This window comes from Oryx dammah, unplaced genomic scaffold (genome assembly GCF_014754425.2).
Source record: "Oryx dammah isolate SB20612 unplaced genomic scaffold, SCBI_Odam_1.1 HiC_scaffold_12, whole genome shotgun sequence".
NCBI classification, from domain to species: domain Eukaryota; kingdom Metazoa; phylum Chordata; class Mammalia; order Artiodactyla; family Bovidae; genus Oryx; species Oryx dammah.
In genome coordinates this window covers 35,952,728-35,978,942 of record NW_024070196.1, presented here as the reverse complement: position 1 = coordinate 35,978,942, position 26,215 = coordinate 35,952,728, and the positions used below count along the sequence as shown (strand labels likewise).

The following is a 26,215-nucleotide window of genomic DNA, read 5'->3' as shown; positions in this document are numbered from 1 at the left end:
CAAAATGTAGCAGTGTGATCAGTGCTGTAAGAAAAGGGAAGGAAGATAACACACTGAATCTAAAGAATTTTACAGTGAACTGATAGGGTATATGACGATATGCTGAAGTAATAGTACATGCATATCATAGGATTGTGACTAGAACAGGGCAGGCCTCCCAGGTGGCACAGTGGTGAAGAATCCACCTGCCACTGCAGGAGATGCGAGACTCGTGGGTTCAATCCCTGGGTCAGAAAGATCCGCTGGAGTTGGAACTGGCAACCCAATCCAGTATTCTTGCCTGGAAAATTAGATGGACAGAGCAGCCAGACAGGCTACAGTCCATGAGGTCGAAAGGAGTCAACACAGCTGAGTGATTGAGCATGCATGCACAACTACAACCGAAGGTTTCATTGTGATAGGAAATGATCAGTTCATTTCAGTTCGGTTGCTCAGTCATGTCCAACTCTGCAAACCCATGGACTGAAGCACATCAGGCCTCCCTGTCCATCACGAACTCCTGGCGTTTACTCAAATTCATGTCCATTGAGTCAGTGATGCCATCCAACCATCTCATCCTCTGTCATCCCCTTCTCCTCTCCTCCTCAATATCTTTCCCAACCTTGAGGTCTTTTCAAATGAGTCAGTTCTTCACATCAGGGAGCCAAAGTATTGCAGTTTCAGCTTCAGCATCAGTCCTTCCAATGAATATTCAGGATGATTTCCTTTAGGATGGACTGGTTGTATTTCCTTGCAGTCCAAGGGACTCCCAAGAGTCTTCTCCAACATCACAGTTCAAAAGCATCAATTCTTTAGTGCTCAGTTCTCTGTATAGTCCAACTCTCACATCCATGCATGACTGCTGGAAATTATGTCTCTGCTTTTTAATATGCTGTCTAGGTTGGTCATAGCTTTTCTTCCAAGGAGCAAGCATCTTTTAATAGGAAATTATGAGCCAGAAGAATACAGAAAGAAGAAAGAAATATTGGATGAAAGAGAAGACAAAAAGCCTTGGAATAGAAATGAAAAAAGAAACCAAGGTAGTAGAGGAAAAAGTGTACAGAATTTTTTGTTAGATGATAAGAGTTTATGTTCTAGTTCTCTAGGACAGAAAATGATAATTCCAAAATATCAGACATCTCCCAAATTTCAGTGGTTTAAAACAGAAGACCTTTCCTTCATTTCTTATTTCAAGATAATCACTAATTGCCAGGGAGTTTTAGTCATCCTGGTTGATTTAGACACTTGGCATGATTAAGTAGGCACTCCCTTGAACAGATGCTGTTTGACATGCTAGAAGAAAAAAGATAATTCAGGAGGGTTTTCCAATTGGGATCAAATGTTCAGCCCAGAGGCATTCCATGGTACTTTTTAACAACTTGCTAGCCAGAACTAGACACAAAGTCACTTTAAGCCCAAAGGGACTAATGTGATCAGAATGCAGGAAGAATAGGAAATACATGGCACACAGGATGAATTAACACAAAAGTACTCACTGTAGAGTGGTTATTAAAATATACAGGCTTTATATTAAATCCTAATCCTGCTCCCCAACATTTAAGTGTGTTGTATTAAACAACTACTAAACATTTGTGAAGCCTAGTTTTCTCTTCTATCAAACAGTAATAAAAGCACTTACAACATAAAAATCTTCACATAATTAAACCAATATACAGAATAATGCTAACAGAGTACCTGCTGCTGCTGCTAAGTCACTTCAGTCATGTTCGACTCTGTGCGACCCCATGGAGGGCACAGAGTACCTAGTATACAGTAAATGCCCTGTAATACTAAGTTCTGTGTGACCTGCTCTGAGTATATCAATTCTGAAGATGGTTCAAAGTATAGAAAACTTCAGGGAATTTTCTCACAAATGCTCATAGTAACCAGTAGGTACTGTGTGTGAACTGTGTGAGTATATGCTCAATCATGTCTGATTCTGTGACCCCCATTGACTGTGTAGCCCACCAGGCTCCTATGTCCATGTGATTTTTCTAGGCAAGAAAAATGGAGTGGGTTACCATTTCCTGGAGGAAGCACAAACTGGAATCAGGATTGCTGGAAGAAATATCAATAACCTCAGATATGTAGATGACACCACACTTATGGCAGAATGCCAAGAAGAACTAAAGAGACTCTTGATGAAAGTGAAAGAGGAGAGTGAAAAAGTTGACTTAAAACTTAACATTCAGAAAACTAAGATCTTGGCATCCGGTCCCATCACTTCATGGCAAATAGATGGGGAAATAATGGAAACAGTGACAGACTTTATTTTATTGAGCTCCAAAATCACTATAGATAGTGACTGCAGCCATGAAATTAAAAACCACTTGCTCCTTGGAAGAAAAGTTATGACCAACCTAGACAGCATATTAAAAAGCAGAGACATTACTTTGCCAACAAAACTCCATCTAGTCAAAGTTGATTTTTCCAGTAGTCATGTATGGATGTAAGAGTTTTACTATAAAGAAAACTGAATGCAGGAGAATGGATGCTTTTGAACTGTGGAGTTGGAGAGGATTCTTGAGAGTCCCTTGGACTGCAAGGAAATCCATCAGTCCATCATAAAAGAAATTAGTCCTGAATATTCATTGGAAGGAATGATGCTGAAGCTGAAACTCCAATACTTTGGTCACCTGATGTGAAGAACTGACTCATTTGAAAAGATCCTGTTGCTGGGAAAGATATTGAGGGCGAGAGGAGAAGGGCACAATGGAGGATAAGATGGTTAGACGGCATCACCAATTCAATGGACATGAGTTTGAGTAAGCTCCTGGAGTTGGTAATGGACAGGGAAGAATGGGTTTGTAAAGAGTCGGACACGACTGAGTGACTGAACTGAACCATTTCTGCTTCAGAGATCTTTCCAACCCTGCGCATTGGCATGTGAATTCTTTATTCCTGAGCCACCTAGGAGCCCCCTATAGTAACTACTATGCTCAAAACCAGGGACAGACCAGCAGTTAGGGTGGTGACTATAGCTTCCGAGTGAGTCTTCATTGGGAGATTGACCTAAACTATAGCTACAGTAATATTTGTATTGCTAATCCAACTTTATGCTGCCCTATTAGGAGAAGACATTCATTTCAGTCTAGCCAAGAAAACATACATGGAAACACTGTGATTGTGCTTATGGAAGGGGAGAAGGAACCATATGAAAGGACATTAGATGTTTCTCCTTGAAGCCAGTGTCACTTTGCTTTACTAGCATTATCATCTTTATCCTTTCTGATCGTTCTTCCCCATCTGTGTTCTACCTATGCTTTTATGGGCTTCTTACTAATCTCATTTTTCTGTCTGATCCTCTCTCTTTCCATTGAGAAAGTTACTTTTCCTCTCAGGTTTTAATACTGTCATTTGGATAAGCATGAAAAATATTCCCTGTATCCAAGGATTACTGTGGAATTAAATCACAACAATTAATGTATATGAAAGTTTGTGGCACCCCACTCCAGTACTCTTGCCTGGAAAATCCCATGGGCAGAGGAGCCTGGTAGGCTGCAGTCCATGGGATCGGGAAGAGTCGGACATGACTGAGGACTTCACTTTCACTTTTCACTTTCATGCATTGGAGAAGGAAATGGCAACCCATTCCAGTGTTCTTGCCTGGAGAATCCCAGGGACGGGGGAGCTTGGTAGTCTGCCGTCTATGGGGTCACACAGAGTCGGACATGACTGAAGTGACTTACTTAGCATAATATAGGTGTATATATAGGTATACAACACAGCATCTGCCCTCTTAGATACATATTATGGACTATAATTAAGATTTCTATAATTAGCATGATGGATTTATGTTACTCATTTTTATCTTGAGACACAATATATATTTGCAATCACACGTGTGTATACAAAGTTATAAATGATACAACTATGTACATATATGTTTATACCTATACTACACTACGCTATGTATGGTCTTCCCTAGTGGCTCAGATAGTTAAGAATCTGCCTGCAATGCAGGAGACACGGGTTGATCATTGGTTGGGAAGATCCCCTGGAGAAGGCAGTGGCAATCCTCTCCAATTTTCTTGTCTGGAGAATTCCATGGACAGAGGAACCTGGCAGGCTACATACAGTCCGAGGGGTCACAAAGAGTCAGACAGGACTCAGTGACTAACATTTTCACTTTCACTTTCACCGTGTAATCTGATAAGTAAATTGCACATTTCCGTTTTTGCTCCCCAAAGGGGTTCATTATATAACTGACACACAAATATTTGAGAAAATTCCATTCTGTACATACATTTGTTCAGACTCAAAGAACTGACACCTCTCTGGGGACAATGTGATCAAAACTCAAAATCTAGTATATTTATTATATATTTTAGTGTTTTGTAGTTAGCAACTAATATTTATGCTAGTGAGACCTATCCAAATAGAAAATCTCCTTATGCATTCCCTAAGCCTTACAGATTTATAGATGTTTATAGTCTTCTTTATTTAAATAAAACTATGCAAGTTAAAAATAACAAATGCGAGGAAATAAATTTATACAATGCTATTAAATAATGTATTTTAAAAATTTTTAGTAAGTATAGCCCAGTTGATTTTACTCTGGCACAATGATAGAAAAGGAAATTATTTTAATGTATTATTAATTATAATATGATATAATTATACACACATATATCATCTTGATTTAAGCCTTATTCTAGTCAGTGATGGAATCGTTCACTATAAATACATTTGTTTCTTTTTACTGTCCTAGGTGCTGTGCTGTAGCAAGATGAATAGTGTGTGTGTTTAGTCACTATGTTGTGTCTGACTCTTTTGGGACCCCATGGACGGTAGCCCGCCAGGCTCCTCTGTCCATGAGATACTGAAGTGGGTTGCCATTTCCTTCTCCAGGGGGTATACCAGACCCAGGGATCGAACTCCCTGCAAGTGGATGCTTTACTTAGCCAAAGATGAATAGTAGCTTACATCATAATGGAAAGAAACATCCAGCAAACTAATAAGTAAGTGAAATACATATTTTGACAAATAATGGTATTCTAGAGTGAACATTTACAGGGGATCAATGTTTGTTCCATTTTCAGTTATGGTTTGGGAAAACCTCTCCAATAAAGCAGCATGTGAGCCTAATTGGAGTGGAAAGAAGTGAGAGAAAGATAATCAGGTATTCTTCAGATTCAAATAGTGACTAATTAAAAAATAAATAAATGCTATAATGAGATTAGTCTTCAAGGTCTTGGAGAAGGAAAAGTACATCCCAGTGGTTGGATTGAGGTTGATAATGAGGGGGAAGTATCTGCTGGGGTTTTGCAGGAACTTACAGAACTCAGGGAGCTTCTTAATTCCTACCAGATACACACTTTCACACACACACACAGAGTCACAGAATTATTTTTATAGCTTAATGTCACCTCTGTCTAAAGTCATTTGAAAGTTAGGTATTGTCATAACATTCTCTGCCTCTCTGCTCCTAAATACCAGCAGTCATGTTCCTTTTCTAACTATGTAGAGGTAAGGATTCACAGAGAAGGAAAAGATTGGGAGGTGACTTTGATCATTTTGGGTATTAGTGTTTCTAAAACTGGTTTAACTCATTGTGTTGTTTCATTTCTTTAAAGATTTCTTAAATTACACAGCAATGCATGGTAAGTGATTTATCTGCAATGTCCAAATTTAATTCAAAATTATTTATAAATAATACACTACAATCTGTGATGTTACATGTAACAAAGAAACAATCAAAACGTTTAGTCAGGCATTCTACCAGCTATTTTTCTGCCATTGATTCAATCACATAGTATCTACTAGGCACTAGGAAAAAAAAGATTAGAAAGGCACAGTTCTAGACCTCAAGACACATAACATAGGGCAGTCACACAGTATGGAATAAAATTCACTGGGTCTGTAATAGTATGAGTCAGTATGTTGAATTAATAATGTGTTTTCAGAGCATTCATAAAGGAGTTATTATAGCTAAGTTTGGAGCTGGGACAAAACTTATTGTTAATCCATGAAATAGGGGAAATGAATGATAATAGAAAAATAGAGGGATAAGGCCAATTCTCCAATTGTATTTATCTAGAATGAACATTTTAATAGCTTATAAACTTCTATAATAATTTTTTACTTTGAAGTATAATTTATATTCTACTTATTTTCTCTTTTATACCCTGTCATATCTATTCTGCATGCTATACCTTAGCTTGTTGAAATATTTAATAAATGTATGTGTTCCAAAAATTCCTTAACATTCTAAGAATTTTTTAATTTCTTACCTATAGAATGAAAATAGATACACTTTCATAAGTTTGGTTTGAAGATTAAATAAAACAATAAATTTAACAGCTTAGCCTAATGTCTGGCACATAAAAATCCCAGAAAAGGTTAGTGATTTTGTCAAAATACTATACTGTTATGAAAGAATTTGAGCAAAAATATATGCAGTGTAAGTGCTACTATCGTGTAGTGACTATAAAGGAGAAATTCAGTATAGTTATGTTTGTTTATTTCAAGTGATTTTTAAAAGATAAGTAGCCTAAGAAATCTTAAAATGTATATATTCTTTTCAGTTTCAGCATTTTTGTCTTTTTTCCACTCTCTAGGAAAACCAAAATGTATTATAAACTTTTATTTGATTGAATAAAATGTTGTTTAAGTATTTTACTTGCAGTATCATCATGTGTTATTACAAGCACTAGCTCAATTTATTGTAAGTATATAATCTATGGAATTTATAAAAATCCTAATGTCAACTTATTTAATTCTTGAAAATATTTAACATCAATAAATGAAGTATTTCCTATTAGACAACCTGAAATTATTATGATTTTTGTGAAATTAAAATGTCTAATGATTTTTAAAAGAACAAAAACTTTGCCAAACTATATGTTTCTAGATGGTATAGGCATCCTTTTTTGCTTATCTTAATGGCAAATTCAAGAACATAACACTTTTGGTTTAGTTTGAAGTTATAAACTTAAAATTAATATGGCAATAATAGAAATTATCTGGGTGATTAGTCTTGACATACTTACTTTTATAAGTCCTATCCTATTTCTTCATGTGAAATTTTAATGACACGTTTTTTAAATAGTCCATCTCTCTACTTTGTCAAAGGTAATCCCCCAAATTGTATTTCTAAAAGTTTTTTTATATACAAATATAAATTATACTCTGAAAGTATATTCTGCAATAAGTGCTCCTAGGTGAGTAGTAAACCAGAGAACCAACAGTTTAGTTCATTATGAGCAAGTCCAGAATGGTAAGGTACCTTGTGTCGCAATCTTATTAGAGGTTGGTAGGATTTAAGGCCATATCCTGCTTCTTTGGTTGGCCTTCCTTCAGACTCCAGAAAAATGAATCCAAGAATCAAAACAGCTGACCAACACTTAAACATCCTTATTGCTTTTCACCTGTGAAAATTAACATTGCAAATAATCAGAAAACACATTCTAAATTGAAGAAATATATCAAAAATATTCAATAACAAATAGAATTCTCCATAGAATTAAATCAAAACTCAGCAGCAGTTGCCAACTGAATCCATAATAGGTAAGCATCTTTGAATAAAGATTATAATTCTTCTTGATATAAGAAATATTGTTTTTTTCACACATACAGCTTTATATAACATTGAATTAGTATAAATTTAGGGGCCAATAAAAATATTGAGGTAAAATAAACACAAGCTGAAAGAAATTTTTTTCAAAAGAGAGAAAACATTAAACCATTAAATTTTCTAATCAACTATACAGGATACATTTATCAACACATGTATAAATATCAAAGTTCTCTTTGAGTATATCTGATGAAAAATGCTTAATAAAACTATAACTATTATAATTTACTGGTAAATATCAGTGAAATGTTGATGAGATAGTCTTCCATAGCAGCAATCCCCAATCTTTATGACACCAGGGACCAATTTCCTGGAATAGAATTTCCATGGGGGTGGGGTGGGGTGGTTCAGGCAATAATGCAAGCAATGGGGAGTGATGGAGAACAGCAGATGAAGCTTTGCTTGCTCACCAACTGCTTACCTCCTGCCATGTGGCCCAGTTCTTAAGAAGCTGTGCACTGGTGCCAGTCTATGGCCTAGGGATTGGGGATCCTGGTACTATGATAAATTCTTAATAAACTGAACTACAACAGAAATTATGCCATTGGATTATACTGACTTATGAGTATATTTTTTCAGTAGCACCCAAAAGGACATTTCCTAGAAAGCTGCTTTTTTTAAAAAGTGCTTTAAACTAAAAGTCATATGATTCTTTCCACAACTCTGTGTTTTTGAATATACCAGAGAAATTGTAAAAATGCATAATTTATAACCATATAAATTCCCTAAAACCTCTTCCAAACAAACAAATCTATATGTTGAACTCAACTGTATTCCTCTTTACCACTTTGAGAAAACTTCTTAACCCTTATTGTGACCGTAGTGAAGTGAAGTTGCTCAGTCATGTCCGACTCTTGCGACCCCATGGATTGCAGCCTCCCCGGCTCCTCTGTCCATGGGATTCTCCAGGCAAGAATACTGGAGTGGGTTGTCAATTCCTTCTCCAGGGTATCTTCCTGTCCCAGGAATCGAACTTGGGTCTCCTGTATTGCAGGCAGATTCTTTATCGACTGAGCTCTACCCTCAAATCATTGTGACCTTAAGAGGAGCTTTTTCCCCTCCTGTCTAATCCAACCTGGCCATCTGAGTTCTTGAGAAACTTAGTCAATTTATTAACTCTGTTATTAAGTGTATTCAAACTCTGTCTCTCAAATGATTTTCTTCCATCTTTCAACATGCTCAAATCATGAATTTTTAAGATAATTCCTCTCATCTACTTTCTGAATTTTTAGAAAGAACTATGTATCTCAATCTATCCATGTTCTGACCAATCATGATTCTGTTTTCATCACTCTATCAAAGTGCCATTTCTTTCTCTTTTTTTGCAACAAATGGTCACTTTGATGTCTACAATATCTGTCTCTTCTATTTCTGTAGAATTTGTAAAAACACATTCTCAGTCCTTTTACAAGTTCATCCTACACCTTTATCTTGCCATTAAACATGATTTAATCCCATTAGCCATGTATCCTACTCCATTCACTCAGCCAAACATTCAAGTGGTCTATGGTTGTATTAATATGCAATGCTTTTCATTCAATCTTCAGGTTTTTATGATTAACCTTCTTAACAGCTTCTGCTAACAAGTTTCAAAAGTAACTCCTCATAGTATACATACGCTAACATAAAAGCATGCTTTTAGAGACTTTTTCATTCATCCTTTTACTCAAGTCAGAAACAAAAGAGACATTTTTGATATCTCTGTCTCCCTCATTCTTCATATTAAAGTTGTCCTTAAGTTCCATTAATTCTAGCTTCATGTATACCTCTCAAACATCCATTTTTCTCCAAATCTATTATAACGACCCTGACACAACCACTTTCCCCTTCAAATGCCCCAACTCTGTCCTTCCTTACCTTTTACACTAATGCACTTTCAATCTCTTCTCCACACAACAACCTGAGCAATCATGGTCAATCCAAACATCATGATGTTAGTGCATTTGCTAGTAACTTACGGATACACACTATTCATTTATTCTTTTTTTTTTTTTTAATTTATTTATTTATTTTTAATTTTTACTTTACAATTCTGTATTAGTTTTGGCATAGATTGACATGAAAAACTAAATCACTGGTTCTTACAAGTTTCCACAGCATCTTGACCCTGCATGTCTTCCTCTTCTCCAAATAACTGTCCTCCAGCCAGACTAATTTTGTGCAGTTGTTCAAATTTTGAACATTCCTACTATAAGGACTTTCTACACTATTTCCTCCAAATGAAATGCATTTTTTCTCATTTACCACCCAAAGATCATCTCATGTCAAAAATATCCCTTGGAATCCTTCCCCATAATGCCAAGACTGAGTTACATTTCTCGTTTACTCTATTTATAGATCAGTTTTTCTTTGTTTCAGAGCTTCTCTTTGTAATTATACATAATTAATTTGATTACTTCAAAACGTTGGTTTTTGTCACTAGAATATGTATCTGTTCCTCAATAGAATATGTTTCCCCACTAGAATATGTATCTCCTTTAAACATCATGACTGCTGGAATTTGTTGTGTTTTGCTTTTTCTCCAGCATTACATCGTCTGGGCCTTCCAAGTTGTCTGGTACCTGCTGGACATGCAATGAATGAATGCATAAATGAATGTCATCTTGCATGTGAGGGAAACAAGAAAGAGCATGTTTTCCTGCATTCTGACAATTCTGAATGCAATTCCTATTTTCACTACTTCTGTGAAACATCTGAAAGCTAACCTGGGAAACTAAATATTTTCATATGCAATCCATTGTTTTGCTGTCATTTTGATGTATAGTCTAATCCTTCTCCCAGAGGTAAATATTTGTTTATAAGACAACTGGACAGAATATTTTAAATTTAAGAAGAGACTGAGAATAAAGCAAACAGTTTGGGAAAAGGGTGAAGGAGTATTTTTCCCGAGCTCTGAATACTACGTTTCTTCTGTTGTGAAGCAGGAGAGGGAGGGAAGGGGCGTGGCAACAATCCTGTACCAGTATGATGCTGTGTGAAGGTGAGGTCATACATTTCCTAAAAGTGCTCACTTAAGGGTTTGTCTTTCTCTGCCCTTTTTCTTCTAACCTTAACCTTCCTCTTTTTCTGTACTTTTTGTGCACACACACACACACACGCACACAAGAGTTCATCTACTCTAAAATATAAAACAAATGAACAATTAATTCATTTTAATGAGTGAATAAAAATCTCATCAATCTTGGGTGAGTAAACTTATACACATTGATAATTAGATCAACAAGCTGCTAAGTATATTTCCAGCCAAAAGGCAACAGGATAGAAATATCTATTTTAAGAAATTTCACTAAAACTTGAGAAAAATGTCAGCATGTAAAGCTTCAGTATAGTATGTACGACCTATTTGTACTATTTAAATATACGTCCTTGATACCCTCAACCATGATTATTTTTTCCGTTGCAAGTCATGATTTTCAAGTCTAAAATTTCTTAAAAATAATGTTATACAAAAATAAAAATGCTTTATCTCAGCAAAAGCTATCATATAACTGCAGCAATTTACTTGGTATTACAGATAGAATAGGTTTCCCAGGTGGTTCAGTGGTAAAGAATCCTCCTGTCAATGGAGGAGATACAGGAGATGTGGGTTCGATCTCTGGGTCAGGAAGGTCCCTTGGAGGATGAAATGGAAACCCACTCCAATATTCTTGCCATGCGGTTGCAAAGAGTCAGACATGACTGAGCAACTGAGCACTCATACACAGATAGAGTAAAACAGAACTGATATTAAAATTCAGATAACTTTTGGGGGAAATAACTCTGATTTCTATTCCAGATAGGTATTTGAGCTCAGCAGCTAAATGTTAGACAAAGGACAAAAACTAGTTTCTGTGCTTCTCTTCTGTGAATGATACCACATGATATTCTCCTCCATTGAAATATCACTAAAAAAAATACTTGAATTCAATTTTATAGTTATCAAATGGCAACCTAAACATAAAGATGGCTCTTCTCATTGGATGCTCAGAAAATAATTATCAGCTTCTTACCTCTCTTTGCCTACAGGATCCAAAGATGTCATTATTATATTTTTAAAAGTTCACTTGTCTACAGAAGGTGTTCTTGAAATCGTAAATCAGGAATAATTGATTCCATGATATACTGACTCATGATCTCACTTTCTCAGTATCCTAACCTCTGACAATCTGTTAGGTTTTCATAATTAATTGGCAGTTTGTTGACAGCTCAGTAAGAGCATTGAAAAGCATGTGTTGAAAACAAACCAGCTGGAGCAGATGGTGTGATAATGATCTTATGACTTTTCCTTGTAACCTCAGCATTTAAATGGAAGCATCAGAAAACAATCTCACTATTAAGTTAGAGAAAATGCATGGGTACCTAAAAGGTATCTGCATAATATCATGGTTAACAAAGTTGTACTTGAAAAAGACAAGGAGGATGGACAGAGATTTCTTTCTCTTCTTCAAAAAATAATATTTTTCTCTGAATAAAACTATTTTTTTCACCACATGGCACAACAGGCCATGCTGGTTATGGCAGTAGGATTTAGAGAGTAGGATTTACATTATTCAGTAGATTTAAAATGAGGGATTCTGATTTGTACACATTATAATCTAATGTGGATTAATCTAATAATGTTTATACATTATAATCTCATGTGGAAGAAAAAATAAAAGTGATAAAGTATTGCCTTAGGAACAAAATGCAGCATTTGAGATAGAGAAGACAACTTTGCTAGCAAGCCTATGAATGAAAAGAATGTCAGGGTGAAGCAAATCACCACCATTAGCAAATATTTTAGAGCAGTCAAGTATCCTAAGAGTTTTACCTAGAGTACCCTCACTGCATCTCATTCCATCTTTGAAAGCTGCAATAGGTTTTTCAAGAGATAGCCCCAGTTACCTCTTTTATGAAAATATCCCTGCCAGTCACACATAAATTTGACTGCTCTCTGCTGCAATCTTTAAGTGTATGCCTTACATGACTTCTTACCGTGGTTATTGATTTAAGAAACGTGATCATCCTTGTTATTTACAGCATCAGACTTTACTTTCACCACCAGTCACATCCACAACTGAGCATTATTTACGCTTTGGTCCAGCCTCTTCATTTGAAGAAGGCAATGGCACCCCACTCCAGTACTCTTGCCTGGAAAATCCCATGGATGGAAGAGCATGGTAGGCTACAGTCCATGGGGTCGCTAAGAGTCAGACATGACTGAGTGACTTCACTTTCACTTTCTACTTTCATGCATTAGAGAAGGAAATGGCAAACCAGTCCAGTGTTCTTGCCTGGAGAATCCCAGGGACGGGGGAGCCTGGTGGGCTGCAGTCCTTGGGGTCACAAAGGGTTGGGCTCAACTGAGCGACTGTACAACAATGATAAACATCCTTGCACAGATATAGAAGGAAGTACATTGAACTGATTGTGTCACAATTTAACATGTGTCCTAACTTCCCCAGACCTGTCTTTATACAGTGTCAGGGAGGTGAACACTACCTGGACACTAATGTCTGTACATTTTGACATTTTATAATTCAATGAGATGGAGAAAACAGCTTCTAGACTACCTTGTGGTTCTGGAAAACCTGAGCAAACCCAGTTGTCACACTTGTACCCCATATGTAAGAAGAAATTTATGAGCATATAAAATCAAGCACCTGTACCAAATTATTGCTACTGAGTTGATTTATTAATCAGGAGAGGATACAGGGAAGAATAGGTTTGAGAGAGAAAAAAATTATGATTTCCTTTCTTGAGTTGCCTTTTGCAGTCTTATTAGAGATATTAAATAGATATTGGGATATTGAATCTGGAGCTCAGCAAAGAGGTAGAGGCTAGAGATACTTATTTGGGATTGTGAACATTTGTACGTCTTCTACCTTAGGTATGAGATGAGAAGAAGTTAGAGAGGACAAAAAATTCAAAGACTAAGACTTCACGAAGATTTAGTTGAAATAGAGGGTTAAATGCTGTGATGAGTTGTAAAAATTGAAAAGAGTGAAATGGCGATTTTAGAAAAATGGTAGGTAGCAATTTCCATTGGAATGGAATGACTAGAATGCACAGCCCTTATTATTTGACAGCCTGTAGTTTCACTGGTTTGCTTGTGTGTTCTCTGTATATAACCAGATTGCCAGCTACATAAGTACAGGGTTTCAATAATCATTTACATGAATCAGAGCAGTACACGGCACACATCACAAACTCAACAAATTATTTTGATTAATTAATCAATTAAATAATATCTACTAACAATTAATTTGAATAGTAGATATACATAAGTGAGTCAATATTCTTCATGTGGTCAACAATAGTTACTAAAATAAATTATGAAATAAATTTGGATTGAGTTGCATTTAGCATAAAAAACTTTTCTATTTCCCCTATAATAAAACCTTTGAATTTAGCTTTCAATGGGAAGTTCCTCTGAAAAAGCCTCACTTCTCAATAACAGAAAATCTTTTCATTTTGTGGCTCAACTGGAATTGGAAACATCAGCCAGATTCTCTTACATCTCATGTATACAGCCTCTCAACAGGCTTTTCTGTTGCAGCAACTGTTTTCTTTCCTTGATCCACTTTACCATGATATCCACAACTGTGAACTCTGAGATTGAGTTTCAATTTGATATTTCTCTTAGGAGGAAACATCCAAAGAATTCATTTTTATATGTACAGTGGACTCTCGCCATCCAGCCATGAATTCTTCTATCAGAGCAATGATCCCAACTGATGTACAGTGTTCAAATACTCATTCTAATAAGCCTCATTTGAACACAAAGCAAAACCAACTAGAAAATAGATAAGAATTGAATAAACACAGAGGAGAGCAGCAAAGGAAAATCAGATCATGTATACCCAGCTAGACATTGGGATGATACCTATTATATATTTACACTATCCAAAAATATATTCTGGTAGTTATCATTGCTTATAGTGAATGATACATAAATAAAAAGAAATTTCTCAAGATAGTGTTTAAGAATGACTCACCAAATTTGACCAGCAGTTCTACTGCATAAATCATTAATGTATATATGTGGAATCTAGAAAAATGGTATAGATGAACCTAACTGCAAAGATGAAATAGAGACACAGACGAAGAGAGCAAAAGTATGGATACCAAGGGGGAAGGGAGTGGGATGAATTGGGAGATTAGGATTGACATATACATACCACTATGTATAAAACAGGTAACCAATGAGAACCTACTGCAGATTACAAGGAACTCTACTCAGTGCTCTGAGGTGACAAAGAGGAGGTATATACATACATGTGGCTGATTCATTTTGTTGTACAACAGAAAATAGCACAACACTGTGATGCAACTGAACTCCAATTAAACAAAGACAGACATTATATTGCAGATATAACAAGATAACCTCTATAAGAAGAAACATAGAGAAAAAATTGACTATTCAGACTGTATATGAATAATTGTGGAGAGAGATTGTGTAAGAGCGATCTTCTACTTCCATTTGCTTTGGATTAACATATATGAAGACTTAAGCAAATGCAGCTACATTTTGAGAGTAGTAGATATGTGACTTCTGTGTCCAGACTGCATGGGTAAGTGTGGTTCAAACCTATATGGAAATACTAGCAAACATGGAACTTTCTGCATTCTTAATCCTTAATCATATTGTGAAAGTGTCTAAAACTTTTAAATGCAATGCTTTATGCTGAAAGATTCTAACAAGTGCAATATGTTTTTCTAAACATCTGGGATAAGAATAGAATTACATGTTAAATAATGAGAATTATGATCATTAAATTAATTTCACTCTTTCAAAGAGGTAGAATTCATATTGTAATGACATCTGAGTCATTAATTCAGATGAAGAAAATTGTCCAGATTCTAATCAATTATACTTTTCAAAAGCTTTCTTAGTTTGTGGCTGAAAGAAGCTAAATATAGATAAAATATATTCTTTGCCATTTTAAAACCACAGTGTAAAATGTATAATAATTTAGGCTCACACTAGGAGAAAGTATCCACACTAAATACTATTGAATTAAAAATTGTCTATTACTCAACTTTCAGCAAATTAAATTCCTACATTATGAAAAGAATGCTAGGTCATAAATATTGTTTTTCAAAACCATCTTTGCTTTACACAACTATTTATACTGCAGCTATATTAACTATCCTGGTACACTAAAGAATGTTTTAAATAAAATATTCAAGTACAACATATAACAGAACTGAAAAGCATATTAGAAACCTACTGTAAACTCTTTATTTGTGAGGAACAGAGACCCAGTAAGAATAAGGTTTGCCTATGAGGAAAGTAGCAGAGAAGGCAATAGCATCCCACTCCAGTATTCTTGCCTGGAAAATCCCATAGAGTTAAGAGCCTGGTGGGCTGAAGTCCATGGGTTCGCGAAGAGTCGGACATGACTGAGCGACTTCACTTTCCTGCATTGGAGAAGGCAATGGCAACCCACTCCAGTGTTCTTGCCTGGAGAATCCCAGGGACAGGGGAACCTGATGGGCTGCCGTCTATGGGGTCGCACAGAGTTGGACACGACTGAAGCGACTTAGCAGCAGCAGCAGACCTTCTAAAAGTCAACTTACAGGACACGAGTCGCTGGTTCTACAGAATCCGGTTGCTTAAGCAGAATTTTAGGAAAACTTTTTGGTTGTACATTCGTTCTATACAATGATCTTCATTGGGAATATAGTTATATGTAGTTACAGTTAAAGTATATATAGAGATGTTTACAATTGTCCTCATATAAACTGAAATTACACAGCAGATTTATATATATATATAGGCTTATATATATTTGCTAATAAGGAACCCCTTCCCAACAGGCAGAACTTATTGCACTAACTAGAGCCCTTACCCTCGCAGCTAATGAGAGCAAATATATACACTGACTCTAAATATGCTTTCCACATCATACACTCACATGCTGCCATTTGGAAGGAATGAGGGCTCCTATCTACTAAAGGCTCTCCCATGACTAACGTCCTGCTTACATTCCAACTTTTAAAAGCAGCTAACATGCCAACTGAAGTAGGCATCAAACATTGCAGAGGTCACCAGGCAGCCTCAGATATAGGCTTCCCATGTGGTGCTACTAGTAAAGAACCTGCTTGCCAGTGCAGGTTAGATATAAGAGACACAGCTTCAATCTCCAGGTCGGGAAGATCCCCTGGAGATCCCCTGAAGGAGGGCACAGCAACCCACTCCAGTATTTTTGCCTGGAGAGTCCCATGGACAGAGGAGCCTAGTGTGCTGCAGTCCATGGGGCCGCACAGAGTCACACACAAGTGATTTAGCACATATGCACACACATACACTCACACATATATATGTGCATATATGTGTGTAAACTATAAATATATCTAACATATATATAGTTATATAACCATGTAGATGTTTGCATTATACATAGGTGGTATGTATAATACAAGATACATATATTTTTATTATTTTTTAAATTTATTTTAATTGGATGAACTTTGAGTCTAGCTTACTTAATGCAGGAAATGTTTCAAGTTGTATAAACTTACAATAGACTGGACTTTCAATTGTCTGCACCAGCACCTCAAATTTAGGCTGAAATAAACAATACAACCTTCAGTGACACATTTTCAATCTCCCAAAAGAAGTCCTCAGACTTTATAATATATTTATGATTCAATAGTCAAAAGGAGTATCATGTGTAGCCTGAAGCAAAATGTACTCACTATGTCTATCCTTATAATGACTTCAGTAGATAATACTTTAAAAAATCTTTATTCACTAATCATATGGTATCAGATTATTCTTCACAATGCTCATAATATTCTGGATTATATATGTTGGTATGTGCAAATCATAGACCATTAGTTCAACTTGCTGAGAGCTATGGTCCATTATGTGGCAAAACATGACAGGTCACAGTCCTGTCCTAACACAGCCAAGGAAATGTGACCCAATTCATCTGTTGCTCTTAGCTTTTTTCTACTCTATCCCACCTGCCTTTAGTGTGACTAGTTCAAAATAAGAAGCCAATGCAATATCATTGCAAATGATATTGTATGTATGCAAAAAACTAACTGCATACAAAATACCTCTATTTTGTATGCAACTTATTATACATGTTAAATTTCTAAGATTTAGTATTTTCCCAGAAGTCTGACATCAAACAGGCATTTTTTTCTTCTCATGGGTAATAAACTGAAGATATTTATTTCTACAAACCTTATAAATGTCTTTTCAATGCTGAGCAGTAGCATGCTATGTAGTGGAAATAACAGGAGGCTGAAAGTCAAGAAGTTGAGCCCCAAAGAATTGATGCTTTTGAACTGTGGTGTTGGAGAAGACTCTTGAGAGTCCCTTGGACTGCAAGGAGATCCAACCAGTCCATCCTAAAGGAAATCAGTCCTGAATATTCATTGGAAGGACTGTCGCTGAAGCTGAAACTCCAATACTTTGGCCACCTGATGTGAAGAGCTGACTCATTGGAAAAGACCCTGATGCTGGGAAAGATTGAAAGTGGTAAGAGAAGGGGATGACAGAGGATGAGATGGTTGGATGGCATCACTGACTCAATGGATAAGAGTTTGAGTAAGGTCTGGGAGTTGGTGATGGACAGAGAAGCCTGGTGTGCTGTAGTACATGAGGTTGCAAAGAGTCAGACATGACTGAGCAACTGACCTGAACTGAAAAGTCAAAAGAGCTGGACTCTAATTTCGGCTGTGTTTATAAACTATTTTCTTAACACTTCTTTACAGTTCTTAACCAAAGCTGTTTCCCCACTAGTCCACTGAAACTGCCTCCAGAAATGAGCTCTTTATTGACCATTCCACTTTCATCACACAATATTCACATGATTTCATTTCACCTTTCTAACCTTGAATTTATAGTCTCTTTTCCCATCTCTTTCATCATTCACCTGATCTCTTTATGTGACGTTCCAAAATGAAAAAAATTATCGGAATAATAAAGTTCATTTTTCCTTTGACTTTTTATTTTATATTAAACTTTTTATTTTATATTGGAGTATAGCTGATTACAAATGCTGTGATAATTTCAGGTGGATAGCAAAGGAATTCAGTCATACATACACATGTATCCATCCTCCTGCTCCCCTCCCATCCAGACTGCCACATAATATTTAGCAGATTTCCCTGTGCTATACAATATGTCCATGTTGGTAATCTATTTTAAATATAGCAATGTGAACCTGTCCATTATTTTAAATAATATATTTAGAATATTAAGGAACAGCATCTATATATCATGGACACATATACTGAAAGTTATCAAAAAATATACTTTCATTCTTTTCAAACTAAGTACCAACTGGATGGGATCAAGCAAATTAAAACAAATCAAACACAATGGTCTTGGTTTTTCTCTCTTTTTCTCCTAAACACAATGGATCTAACCTTGAACTTTGCAAAATGTTACCTAAAGATTAACAATTGCATACATGTTTGGTGTGAAAGACCTATTCTCTTTATTTGTATCTCAGCTGAAAGAAGTTTGACTAATATAATATGAAAAAATGTTTTTAATTTTTAAAAATAATAATATATTATATGACCTTGAAAATATATCCTGGTTCAAGAGAAGAGAACATCATTATAGGTTCTGTCTTCTGAATTCATTGCCTTCTACTTTGATGAGCACTTAAAATGTAAATTAAGGAAGAATACAGCTCTTAGGATCGACTGTGCTTAAAATCCCAAAGGTACTATGTTACAGATTTTATTTGCTATTAAAAAAAATCATTGCAATTTTGTCAATGTCAGACATTTTAAATTCAAACTATTTCATACCAAGCTTTCTAGAAGCCTATGTTCTTTAAATCTGGGACTACACTTAGTGTATAAGGAAAAAAAAACTTGTCACAGTTTAGCAATGAAGTGCTGTATAGGGAACAACTTAATTTCCTCTGTATTTAAAGCTGAAATGCTATGGGGAAAACTCATTCATTCAGGTCAGCTGAATCTCAGAGGTATTCTAGTTCATATTCAGGCAACTGTGGGGAGAGTCCAAGGATGGAGCCCAGAGTAAAAGTGTAAGTGAAGTCACTCAGTCGTGTCAGATTCTTTGTGATCCCATGGACTGCAGCACACCAGGCTCCTCTGTCCATGGGATTCTTCAGGCAAGAAGACTAGAGTGGGTTGCCATTTCCTTCTCCAATTCAGCAGTAAAAGTCACTGGGACCTGAGATATTTACCAGGATGACCTCATACCTCCACAAAAGGAAAGACTTGAATTACTTCTAGATCCAGCAAGAGGATTTTTACAATTACTCAAGTCAAAACATCTATGTTTTCATGGGAGATATGAAAAATGGAGTAAGCCTGACATATAGACCAACTTCAATTTAGTCAGTTGAGGATGAGCACATTTCTAGTGATCTGAATCAAGGTAGACAAGAGGAGTGGAAACTTTCCAAGAAACTCCTAATAGGAGGTGATCAGTTATCAAAACAAAAGTTATTAGCAAAATTGCAGCAAAAAAAGTCAAGCTGGTAAGCTGGTTTTCAGCAAGTTACACAAGAGAGTTTGAATTTTATTTTAAATCAGTATTTTTCAAAATTCAAAAATAAGCTATCCATAAAAGCTTGGTTGTTTTACATATGTATGCATTAATTTTTAATATTCTTTTCATTATAGTTAATCACAGAGCACTGAAAAATGATTCCCTATGCTATACAGTAGGATCTTGCTACTTATTCATCCTATACTTAATAGTTTGCAACTGCTAATCTCGAAGTTCCAATCCATCCTTTCACTAACCCCTGCCCCTTGGCAACCACAAGTCTGTTCTCTACGTCTTCAAGTAGTTTGCGTTTTTTAAAAACATGTTTTATCAGAGTGGGAAAGAAAGAAAACTGAAAAATGATGAAAAAGAAAGCCAGTTATAATTTTAAAATAAAAAGTACTCTTTGGATATTTAGTCCAGGCACAAGTACACTATATGCTTTTACATTTTTGATAACGATCAACACGGAATATGCTAATTTCAGTAGAACGGATATGTGAGTCCAGTCAACGTATTCATAGCGATTTACTAGCATATACAATCAAAAAGCAAATGCTCTCCCCTACAGGAAAATAAAGGCAAGACGCAGGTACCAGTATGTTTTCTGAGACTCTCACATCTGTGGTCTTTGGGAATGAGTCATTCTAATTAGATTTAGAAGCAAATACTATATCTATGAAATTGAACTACATGGAATTGGAGCTAACTTGCAACTCCATCAAGATACTGCCTTAGTCTGAAGTCAGCTAACAAAAATTTAGCATCATCATCCAACCCACAGATGGCCTGCTTCAGGACCCTTGTAATTCTGCAAAATCTGCAGTTACCCTGACAACCAATCACTCTTTTTTTTTTTTTTTAAGGGATTTCGGTTCTGCAATTTCTCTTCTTCTTTGACTAACAGATATAAAACTTGCAACAAAACTGGTTGGACTCAAGATCTGGTAAAATGTATCTCCCTTCCTTTATTCTCATGGAATTAGAACCAAAAATGACCATAATGATTCCTCGCAGCTGGCAGCTGAGAGGAAGGCCTCTCAAGTTTTTAAGTAAGGGAATCTATTGCAAAATGGATCCTTGAACACCCAGAGAGCCAGGAAAATATAGAGTGAAAGCCGGACTATCTATCCAAACTTCCCTCAAGCTCATGTGAATGCTTCTTTTATTTCATTTCTTTTCTTGAAAAAGCAAGCTACAAGCTCAACTCAACCCACTGATTGTCCTACATTAAACACCAAATTGGGCTTCACTGGTAGCTCAGCTGATAAAGAATCTGCCTGCAATGCAGGAGACTCCTGTTTGATTCCTGGGTGGGGAAGATCCCTGGAGAAGGGATAGGCTACCCACTCCAGTACTCTTGGGCTCCTGGTTGCTCAGACGATTAAGAATCTGCCTGCAATGTGGGAGACCTGGATTAGATCCCTGGGTTGGGAAGATCCCCTGGAAGAGGGCATGGCAATCTACTTCAGTATTCTTGCCTGGAGAATTCCCATGGACAGAGGAGCCTGGCGGGCTACGGTCCATGGATGGGATCTCAAAGAGTCGAACAGGACTGAGCGACTAAGCGCAGCACAGCAAACACAAAATTAGGTGAGGCCAACCTTAGAGGGCCAGAGAAGGCAATGGCACCCCACTCCAGTATTCTTACCTGGAAAATCCCATGGACGGAGGAGCCTGGTAGGCTGCAGTCCATGGGGTCGCGAAGAGTCAGACACGACTGACTTCCCTTTCACTTTTCACTTTCATGCATTGGAGAAGGAAATGGCAACCCACTCCAGTGTTCTTGCCTGGAGAATCCCAGGGACGGGGGAGCCTGGTGGGCTGCCATCTATGGGGTCACACAGAGTCAGACACGACTGAAGTGACTTAGCAGCAGCAGCAGCAACCTTAGAGGGCAGTGTGAGCATGCTTAGTTGGTTCCGACTCTTTGTGATCATATGGGCTATAGCCCACCAGGCTCCTCTGCCCATGAGATTTTCCTGGAAAGAATACTGGAGTGGGTTGCCATTTCCTTCTCTGAGGAATATTTCTGACCCAAGGATTGAACTCATGTCTTGCATTTCCTACATTGCAGATGGATTCTTTGTTGCTGAGCCACCAGAAAAGCCTTTAGAGGGCAGAGCTGCCTATAAAGCATAGAAGGATGCTAACACAGGGGACCCAGTCTGCCCTCAAATAAGGCTTCTGAACTTCTTTTTTGAAAATACATTTTTAATTATATTCTATTTTCACTTTTTAAATTATAATGTATATAACTTTATTTGATTCATTGAACTGTTTAAAAGTTTGTGATAAAACTGTAAGGTTTGAAAAAACACCTCCCCTTCACCAAAAATATTTTCATTTTAGTTTTTTTATGTTGTTTTTATTTGATCTGTTCTTAATTTGGGCTATAGAATGCTTAAAAGATTGTATTATAATTTACTTGCATTTTACTTTTAGTCTACTTTTATTTAACTACAGTTTTTAAAAGAATGTATTGGGTTTTCTTTTTATTATTTTTTTTTCTTTTGATTGCACCATTGACATGCAGGGTCTTAGTTGCCTGACCTAGGACCAAACTCCTCAGCCCCCTACTGCCAAAGGGCTGAGTCCTAACCACTAGTCATCCTGGAAAGTACCTACTGGATTTCTAATTCTATCTTGGTTAAATGTTGGGATTCTCTGTATCTGTGGTTATGTTTTTAAATTCTCTATTTTATTTCATTAACTTATCTCTACCTAGACAGACATCACAGATTGCAGTTATTAGAGCCTGATAATAATTCTTCACATTCTGTAAGGAAAAGCTTTGGTCTTTTCCTTTTGCATATCTATGTTAGATTGAGCACATAAATTTCTTTATTGGAGTTTGCTGCGGTTCATATGTAATTTGCATTCACTTTTAATCCGCCCATGCAATTTAGTTTAGGTGTTTACTATATAAGTAGCTTATGAAAATTTTAAACCGTTATGAAAATCTGTCCTTTATAGGTGAATATAACCTTTTTTTTACATTTATTAAGACCATTTATTAAGACTGAAGATATATTTCAACATACTTCTACAATACGTTTTATCACGTGTGTATTGTTGATCTTTGGCCATTGTGTACTTTTGATTGTTTTCTTTCCTTTCACACATACTGTTGGACAGATGCATTTTCCATACATTTTCTTTATTTTCTCGATTAGAAACTGAAGATGTGTCTTACTGTCTAAAATATTGAATCGATGATCTTTTTTTCTGAGCAAGAAAAAAAGTTTGAGCTTTAAACGTTTTGAAAACATAAGATCTGGCATGAAATTAATGAGAATATTAGTTCTGCCTTTGGAAGACAATTTTATATTTAAAATAAAAAATTATATTTAATTTTTGTTTTCTTATTTTTTCCTGCACACCATACATTTCTAATGGTTTACTTTTATGTTGAAGTAAATCCTCTTCATTTTGTGTCTTAAAATATCTTCGCCTTGTTTTTACTGTTAAATCACATTTTTAAAAAGCTATTGATTCTAGATGATAGTTTCCTCTACAACACTTTCAAATGTCTACAGCATGTGGTACTTTGATGAGAAGTCATCTGTCAATCTATTTGTCAAGCCTAGGTAGGCAATGTGTTCTTTCTTGGTAGTTTTAATACTCCCCTTGTTAATTTGTCTTTTGTCTTCTAGAACTTTCTTTCTCTGTAATATTTTATAATTCATCATTTCTTTATTTGTATCTATAATCTCATGTGTAATCTGTCCTCTGAAATTTTTTTTTTCAAAGTAGAGTTGACATGTTATTCTATTTTCTGGTGATTCAGTTATACATACATACACGCATATGGCTTCCCAAGTGGTGCACTTGGTAAAGAATCCGCCTGCCACTGAAGAAGATGCAAAGATGTGGGCTTTGACCCCTGGGTCAGGAAGATCTCCTAGAGTAGAAAATGGCAAACCACTCCAGTACTCTTGTCTGGAAAATTCCATGGACAGAGGAGCCTGGTGGGCTACAGCCCATGGGGTCACAAAGAGTTGAACACTGGCAAAGAGTGCAAGCACACACATGCACACATACACAGACACACACATAAATATATATACATATATATAATTTTTCATATTTTTCCATTATTATTTATTCAATATATTCAAGATATTGAATATAATTCCCTGGGCTGTACCATAGGACCTTGTTGTTTATCCATTTAACTTTTATTTAAATGTCTATAGGTATTATGTCAAAATTTCATTGCTTAGTATTTTTAAAATATCAAATTATTTTATTTACTTTATTCTACCTCATTTCATACTGTCTTATTTTTGGATATTATACTTTCTTTTACTGATTTGATGATCCTTAATATATTAATTTAAATTTTTTCCAGAATTTTTCTTTAATTTCTTCTGGAACATATCATCATCAATTATATATTTACTTATGTATTTGTAGTATCAATGGCTCTGTGTGTTCATGGGTGTTTAAGGCAGGGTGGGTTTGGGGTGGGTGTTTGTCTGTGTTTCATCTTACCTCCCAGGTCTTAAATTGGCAGTTTTGGACTTCTGCCATGTTACTCTGCTGAAAATACTGCAAACTCACTCATGAAGTTTGTAGTTAACTTTACCTGGTCGCAATAATTTTTTTTCTTTTAAGTAATCATCACTCTCTAAATAGCAGCAATGAGCCTTTTATCTCCATCTCAAATCAATACTCTTTCAGTTACTGGATTCAGTTTGATTCTGGCAACTCTCATGAATTTGTATGGAAAGTTCTCTATCTCATTAACCTCAAACAACTAATTTTCCAGGCAGCCTCACCTGCTTCTCTGTATGTCTTTTCTCTATACCACCAACTCTTCCTGCTTCCCTACAAAGTCATGCCTCTTTGATTTTCCCTTTTATGTTTTATCTATTATTATTGTTGCTGTTGTTTTATGCTTAGGAATAGCCTCAAAGAATAAGTAAGGAAACAAATTTTGCTTTTGTTTTGGGAGTAAATCAGCAGAGGTGTGCTCACACATCAGTCGGACTTGCAAAGATGAACCAAATAGTAGCTATTTATTGAGTAGATCAAAAAATAAGCAAATTTGTGTTGCTAGGAGTTCAAAAAATAGTAGACTTCAAGGAAATACCATTTGCTAGTCTTGTAATGAGCATACAATTGTTTTCTGAATTTTCTTAGATAAATTAATAGCATTTCATTAACTTTTTCATGATAAAAGTGGATAATGTTGTTTTCAGTTATAAGCTCTTTAAAAGACAAATGTAGATACAAATGCTAAAATATATACTGTCAGGATATATCTGGACCTTCACTGTAAAACTCTGGAGAAAAGTACAAAATGTCAACCTGAACATGGGGTCTTTTATTAATAATAGTCAAAAACTGACATATTAATATTTAACTCATAAACAGAAATATTTGGGTGGAGTAAATAGTAACATTTGGAAGTCATTAATTTATTAAATCTATAACCCTGGAAATAATTCAAATGATGATCTAAGGAGATTTTCACACATTTTTAAAAATATATCCATCTATTTGTAGTAATTTTACAAAACCACAAACAAGTAATTAATATACTAAATTTAACTTAATGCCAAGATGAATGAAACATAAATTTTATAAAATTTTATGAAAATTAGAATTAGATGTCTTAAAAGACATCTTAAAATTCATGTAGTCCAAAGTCATCCCTCACATATGAGAAATAAGAATCAGTATAATGAGCTCGAGTCTGCTGATACTTAGCTAATTATTTCAAGTAATATGTCTGGAGTATTTCTAGACACATGTATAAGAATATGTCTAGACATAAAACTTCCTAATACACAGAGTTCTTTTCAAGTTTTACAAAAGATTCTAATTGAATTCCTTCATATGATTATCCTAATATTATGAAATATGTCAAAGAAAGATATCCAGAGTAAGATAACAAAAATTACTCATTTTCTTTGTCCTAATGTAACGATGTGTTTGGTTATTTAATATGCATACTTCTGTAACAGTGTGTAAATAGCATCTTTTTCTCCTTGCAAAAAATGACTTGATATCCAAAAAACTGGTCATGCCATGGCAGTGTGTTACCTCCAGATTAAATTTAACTTGGGTACCTCACTGCTTGACACTTTATTTTTATATTTAATTAATTCATTTGCTTGGTGAAAATCCACATATTACATGAAGTAGAATGCTTTGAATATTGTATTGTATTTTAAGTTTTAAAATTTCTTCCAGGG

General features: G+C 35.7%; 1 protein-coding gene across 2 annotated transcripts in view; it reads right to left on the bottom strand.

Moving 5' to 3' along the window:
• Positions 1 to 26,215, bottom strand: part of FSTL5 (follistatin like 5) — a 902,259-nt gene that overhangs the window by 840,522 nt on the left and 35,522 nt on the right. For both annotated transcript variants that reach the window (XM_040250565.1, XM_040250564.1), the window contains exon 2: positions 7,208 to 7,349. In XM_040250565.1, the coding sequence (XP_040106499.1) occupies positions 7,208 to 7,333 (126 nt within the window). In that variant the 5' untranslated portion in view covers positions 7,334 to 7,349. The remainder of the gene's footprint in view (positions 1 to 7,207; positions 7,350 to 26,215) is intronic.